Source organism: Piliocolobus tephrosceles, chromosome 16 (assembly GCF_002776525.5).
Source record: "Piliocolobus tephrosceles isolate RC106 chromosome 16, ASM277652v3, whole genome shotgun sequence".
Lineage (NCBI taxonomy): Eukaryota > Metazoa > Chordata > Mammalia > Primates > Cercopithecidae > Piliocolobus > Piliocolobus tephrosceles.
The window spans coordinates 69,709,164-69,715,524 of NC_045449.1; the positions used below are offsets into that span (position 1 = coordinate 69,709,164).

Here is a 6,361-nt window from a genome sequence, read left to right on the forward strand (position 1 = left end):
GGAGACCAATTTGAGCAGTAACAAACTCCAGTCTCCTGTTTAGCCGGCTCTGTGTGAAGTAAACTTTCTATTACAATTCCTCTGTTTCGATGAATCAGCTCCATCTGGGCAGCGGGCAGAGAGAGCCCTGGCGGAGTTACAATGCCATCCTGAAACCATGCTCTCGGATTTTTAACCAGTCAGCCTTTTCTTCCAGCCATTGGATTTGCTCAAAAACTGAAAACAACTAAGCCAACATTTCTCGTGGCGAATTTTCTTTCCTATGTGACAGGTGAGTTTTGATTTCCAAAGGGAATCATAAGTGTCAGGTACCATGTTTAAATCACTTTTATTCCTTGCTTTCTTACATTGTTTTTGTGACTTCTATTATTGATGTTATAATAGAAGTGAAAAGGGATGACTAAGAAAAAAAGGGGAGTAAAGAAGGGGATTAAAATGTAATGGCATAAAAAAATTACACATTGGGAACTCCTGAAAAATAGTGCCTCTAACATCTGTATCTGGCATCGGCCACACCTGGTTGCTGGGAAGTCAGGTTACACTTGACCTCACTGGGTTCACACAACCAGGCTCCCGAGGAGAGAACAGGGACTGGACATGAGGGAGAGCACATAAGAAATGGGCACAGTCTCCATCATCTTTGCCTTTTAATATAAGATTTGGTTTCATCATTTCTGAGTGTAACATATTTCTTCTAAAAATAGAGCTCTCTGCTTGTCTGAAACTTCTTAGCCTTCACTGGGAGGTGAAGGGGAATAAGGCTGACCGTAATTCTGGGGTGACGTTGCCAGTTTCATAGTCATAGATAAACTTTTCAAAGGATCCTGGATGCTCACAGCAAGGATGAGTTCATTTCAAATCCATGGTACTGAAGAAGCATGACAAAGCGTTTCAAGGCCCCATCTGTGTCTGGTGCGGCCTCCTGAACGCATCACTGACCAAAGGCAACCACAGCTCACAGGGCACCAGACAGCAGCGGCCCCTCTCCCAGGAGGCACAGGAGACAGGATGACCCCGCACACATTTACCAGAAGACGACAGGGTGCTCTCCTAACACACTGCTTAAAAATGTGTACAAACACAAGGTGTAGGAATGCAGGGCCGAAGATGTTAAACTCTTGCCCCGGGCCAACGCAGACCTGGATTTAATATCATGGAACTTGCTGGGATTTTCTCACAATACAGATTAAGAGTCAGAATCTCCCCCACCCCTGAGGAAGAGCCTGGTTAGCTCCTGAATCCAAAGATGCCCTTGATGTATCCAGTGAGGCCACTCTTGGTCTTCTGTTCCAACTTGTCCTCAAGGGGTGGGAAAGCCACATGGTTGAGGGCCAGGTCAAAGAACAAAGGCTTGCAAGGGATGGGCTGGAAGCCTGGTGGGAAGTGCACAAGGTTGGCTTGCTTGGTGACAAGGGAAGGGTCCAGGCAGAATGTCTCAAACCGTTCAACCAGAGGCTGGAAGTCAAATCAAAGAGACGTATGTAGGCATCCGTCACAGAACACCCTTGGTGAACATTTCCTGAGTGCTGACTGCCTGGTTCAGAGCTTTACAGGCGCCATCTCAATCACTCAATCCTGACAGCCTCCTACGAGGAGGGGCTGCCACATCCCTGTCTCGCAGTCAGAGTCACTGAAACCCAGAGAGGCTGAGAGAGGGGCAGGCTAGGACTGGGGTACAGGTCTGCTGGCCATGTTACGAGTGAGAGCTCCTACCCACGGGTGCTGCTCTGTACAGGTACAGGTTCCTCAACCCTCTTCCCAGGGATGATCTGACATCTAGGAAGCTTTATGCAGGAAGCTTTGAGGTTGGGTAAGAGAAGGGAGGGAGGTGGGGCTTTCCTTAGAAATGTAGGGTCCACTGCTCTACAGTGAGCATGTATTTCTAGTTTGTCACTAATCCTGCTTTGTAATCCTCCAAACTACAGCCCAGACTTACCTTATTGTCCTTGACTTGGGAAGAGGAGGTCTCTGTCTGATGAGCGTCGTTTCCATCTGAAAGTTTCACAGGGATTCAGTAAGAACAATGATTTACAATAGCACACTACTCACAAATGAGGCCTATCACACAGGTGGCCCCGACATCCCAAAAGCAAAAGGAGCCAGTATGTGGGGAAGCCAGTCCTGTCTCCTGCTGAGAAGTGGTGGAGATAAACAGATCAATCCCAGATCCAACGCTGTCGGCCCAGTGAAGCCAGCACAGTTGCATGAGGACAGTAACAGGGAGAAGGGCCAGTGTAACAGCACATCTCGAAATGCTTCTACACGATCTGATGCCCAGCTGGCACAAGTAAAGGCCAGGAAAAAGAAACCTCTTACAGATGAACCGAGACAACCCTTTCAACCTTCAAACAGTAGTGTGGGGTGTGGGAGAGGAGGGGAGTGGCAGAAGGAAAGTCTGGGCATACAAAGGCCAGGCAGGGGGCTCACCAAGGATGGCTGCGGCCTGCAGGGAGCACTTCTCCGACCGCACTTGAGTGATGAGCTCTTGCACGTCAGGTAGGTCCTGTAAGATTCAGAAAACGTGTACTCCCGAGTCAGGGCCAGGTCAGAGCACACCAACCTAACCTGAGTTAAGCGACCCCACTGGTATTTTCATAGGACTTTAGACTTTCTAAATGGTTCTCCCTATTAGAACAAAACAAAACTAAAAATGCTAGTCTGTTTTAAATGGGAAAAGCTATGCCACGGCTTAAGTAATAATGCCTGGAAATAAAGATGATGTTGATAATATTAATAAATTTATCATACACTAAAACAGTGTGCCAGGCGTTATTCTAAGCAGGTTACATAATCACTAGCTTAACCTTCTCAATAATCCTGAGGCAGTTTGCACTCCCATTTTACAGATGAGAAAACGGAAACATGGAGAGGTTAGGCAATGTGCCGGCCATGCCCCCAAGTGGCAGCGGGCTGGGGTAAAGGGCCAGGCCATCTGGCTCAAGGGCCTTCGTCGTTACATCCCACTGCTTCAGCGAGGGCGATGAATTTTCCCGGCCTCAGTCGCTTGCTTGGCATATTGGGAATGACCCGAGAAGGTCTGGATACCACAGAACCCTTCCCGCCTCCATTCTCTGACACTTCCCCCACAAAGCAATTCAGCACATGAAATCTGGGCCACACTGGTTTGCACCGTGTCCCAAGATGATATTCCACGGTGGTGACGCTGCCACGCCCGTCACCCCCACCCGCCCACATCCCTCTGCTCTTTCCTAACTCTGCCTTTGCATGGGGTCTCTTTTACTTCTTCTGCATCCACAGGTGGGCTCCCGCACGCCAGTCTGCGGCTACAACAGAACTACAAGCTCTCTGAAGGCAGAAAGCTCTTCTCCACCCCCTGAGCTTGCACGGGATCCAGCAGCTCCTACGCTGGCGTGACTCCATCAACAACAGGAACCTGTGCTTGCTTTTCTAAATGGTCTCTACTTGTCAAATATACACGGATTCCTTAGACCAGCTGATGTTGCAACAAGTTCTATATCATCACAGTAGGCCACAAGCTTAAGAAGCTAGTCATCATTCAATAATTAGTAAAGTGCCAGGCGTGGTGGCTCACGCCTGTAATCCCAGCACTTTGGGAGGCTGAGGTCAGAGGATCACTTGAGGTCAGGAGTTTGAGACCAGCCTGGCCAACATGGTGAAACTGTCTCTACTAAAAATACAAAAATTAGCTGGGCTTGGTGGCACAGGTCTATAGTCCCAGCTACTAGGGAGGCTGAGATAAGAGAATCGCTTGAACCTGGGAGGCAGAAGTTGCAGTGAGCCGAGATCGTGCCACTGCACTCTAGCCTGGTAGACAAAGCGATCCTCCATCTTAAAAAGAAAAAAAAAAAAAAAAGTAAAGCAAAGCAAGCCTTCCACGGCTGCGCTTTGTTTATTTATTTTGAGATGGAGTCTTGCTTTGTCACTCAGGCTGGAGTGCAGTGGCGTGATCTCGGCTCACTGCAACCTCTGCCTCCCAGGTTCAAGTGATTCTTCTGCCTCAGCTTCCCGAGTAGCTGGGATTACAGGTGTGCACCACCACACCTGGCTAATGTTTTGTATTTTTGTAGACACAGGGTTTCGCCATGTTGCCCAGGCTGGTCTCGAATTCCTTACCTTAAGTGATCTGCCCACCTCAGCTTCCCAAACTGCTGGGATTATAGGCGTGAGCCACCGCACCTGGCCCTGGGGCTGTTCTTCAGATCAAGCATTTCCTTAGCTTTAATGGACCCCCAAATGGCCTGGGGATTTTGTTAAAATGCAGATACTGGCCAGCATGGTGGCTCATGCCTCCAATCCCAAGGTTTTGGGAAGCAGAGGCAGGAGGATTGCTTGACGACAGGAGTTCAAGACCTGCCTGGGCAACATAGTGAGACCCCCCATCTCTACAAAAAAATAAAAATTGGCCTGGCATGGTGGCTCATGTCTGTAGTCCCAGCTACTCAGGAGGCTGAGGTGGGAGGGTAACTTGAGCTGGGGAGTTCAAGGCTGCACTGAGCTATGACGGTGACACTGCATTCCAGCCTGGGTGATGGTGAGACCCTGTCGAAAGAGAGAAAGAAACAAAGAAAGAAAAAAAACAAGCAGAAGGTTCCAGGTGGGAGGGGACAGGCTGCATTCCTGGCCAGGCCCCGCTGCCACTGCTGCTCTCGCACAGGCCCTGCAGGACGGCTTCACCGGTGCTTCTCACTTTGTTGCACGTCAGAATCACTAGGGCCTTTCAAAGTCCCAGTGCCCACTTCAGACCCCTCACACTGATGAGAACCGCAATCTCTGGGGTGCGACCCAGACATCTACCTTGAAAACAATCTTCCTAAGAGATTTCAACGTGTAGTCAAGTCTGAGAGCAATACTTCAGGTTTTCTTGTGGTGGTTTTTGTTTCTTTTTTTTTTTTGAGACGGAGTCTCGCTCTGTCGCCCAGGCTGCAGTGCAGTGGCCAGATCTCGGCTCACTGCAAGCTCCGCCTCCCGGGTTTACGCCATTCTCCTGCCTCAGTCTCCTGAGTAGCTGGGACTACAGGCGCCCACCACCTCGCCCGGCTAGTTTTTTTGTATTTTTTAGTAGAGACGGGGTTTCACCGTGTTAGCCAGGATGGTCTCGATCTCCTGACCTCGTGATCCGCCCGTCTCGGCCTCCCAAAGTGCTGGGATTACAGGCTTGAGCCACCGCGCCCGGCCTTGTTTCTTTTATATCAGAAAAATGCCTTCCCTTCTTCGTACCTAAATCCTCCTCAGGGCTGGAGCATAGCCATGAGTGACACAGCCTGCAGCTCCTGGGCAGTCAGGGCTATACCAGGTCCCATGGGCAGCTAGGGAGGACCAGCCTGAGGTGGAGCCCAGCTGTTGTACCCTCGCAGCTCCTCCACAGCCGACTCCATAACCTGCCAGGGCTTGCAAACAAGGAGAGGCCAACGTCTCACCTTTAGGCTGTTCTTGAAGGCGCCAGCATCAGAATTTACTTCGTTTGCATATTTCAGGACTCTATCATACAGGACAAGGGCTTCGCTCCACTTCTTCACCAGCACATAGGACTGAGCAATGAAAAAACACCTGGTGGGGAGGGGAAAAGAGCCACAATATTCTAAAGCAGCAATTACCCAAGACCAAGGCTTTCCTTGCAGTTTAGGCGAAATTTTACATTTGGTAACAGGTTTCTTAACGTGGGATCACTGCCTGGGAGCCCCCCTCATGGGAAGTGTTCAGATTTGTAGGCTATCCTGCAGAGATGCTTCCCAGCAGTTAGAGATGCCCAGGTAGGCCCAACAGTGAGCCATGGTTTTTTACTGACTGACCCTGCAAAGGAGAAACAGTTCCCAAAAGGAGCATGGTGAGGCCAGGACAGGAAGGAAGAATGCTGCCCGGCTCAAACAGAAATCCCACCCCGATCCACACGCCCAAGTCGCAGTCCTTCATCTCTGCTCATCGCCTTCCAAACACAAAACCCACAGAAGGTTCTTCCTGAGGCAAATTCCTCTCCTGGGCTCAGCAGACACTGAGCGCTGCTGGTCCCTGAGAGGACGGAAGGGGCCGTGGAGTGAAGATGGGGCACGCTGGAGCAGCAGAGCACACTGGCGTGTGAGGGCCAGAAGAGGAAGGGCAAGAATGCATGGGGCTCTGCCTCCCATCCTGGCTGGGCCCCATTGTGCTACCCAGCCTACCTCCAAGTTACAAATGACACAAGTCATTTAAGAAACTGAGTTTAGCCGGGCGCGGTGGCTCAAGCCTGTAATCCCAGCACTTTGGGAGGCTGAGGCGGGCGGATCACGAGGTCAGGAGATCGAGACCATCTTGGCTAATACAGCGAAACCCCGTCTCTACTAAAAAATACAAAAAAACTAGCCGGGCGCCTGTAGTCCCAGCTACTCGGGAGACTGAGGCAGGA

General features: G+C 50.4%; 1 protein-coding gene across 1 annotated transcript; it reads right to left on the reverse strand.

The window, feature by feature from the left end:
• Nucleotides 1–628: 628 nt before the first annotated feature.
• LOC113225240 (signal recognition particle subunit SRP68-like) lies at nucleotides 629–5,639 on the reverse strand (the record flags this gene model as incomplete). The annotated part of the gene is made up of 4 exons (XM_031934351.1): nucleotides 629–1,455; nucleotides 1,937–1,992; nucleotides 2,428–2,503; nucleotides 5,400–5,639. Coding segments are annotated over 4 exons (600 nt in total), but the record flags the coding sequence as incomplete, so codon positions are not given.
• Between the last annotated feature and the right edge of the window lie 722 nt (nucleotides 5,640–6,361).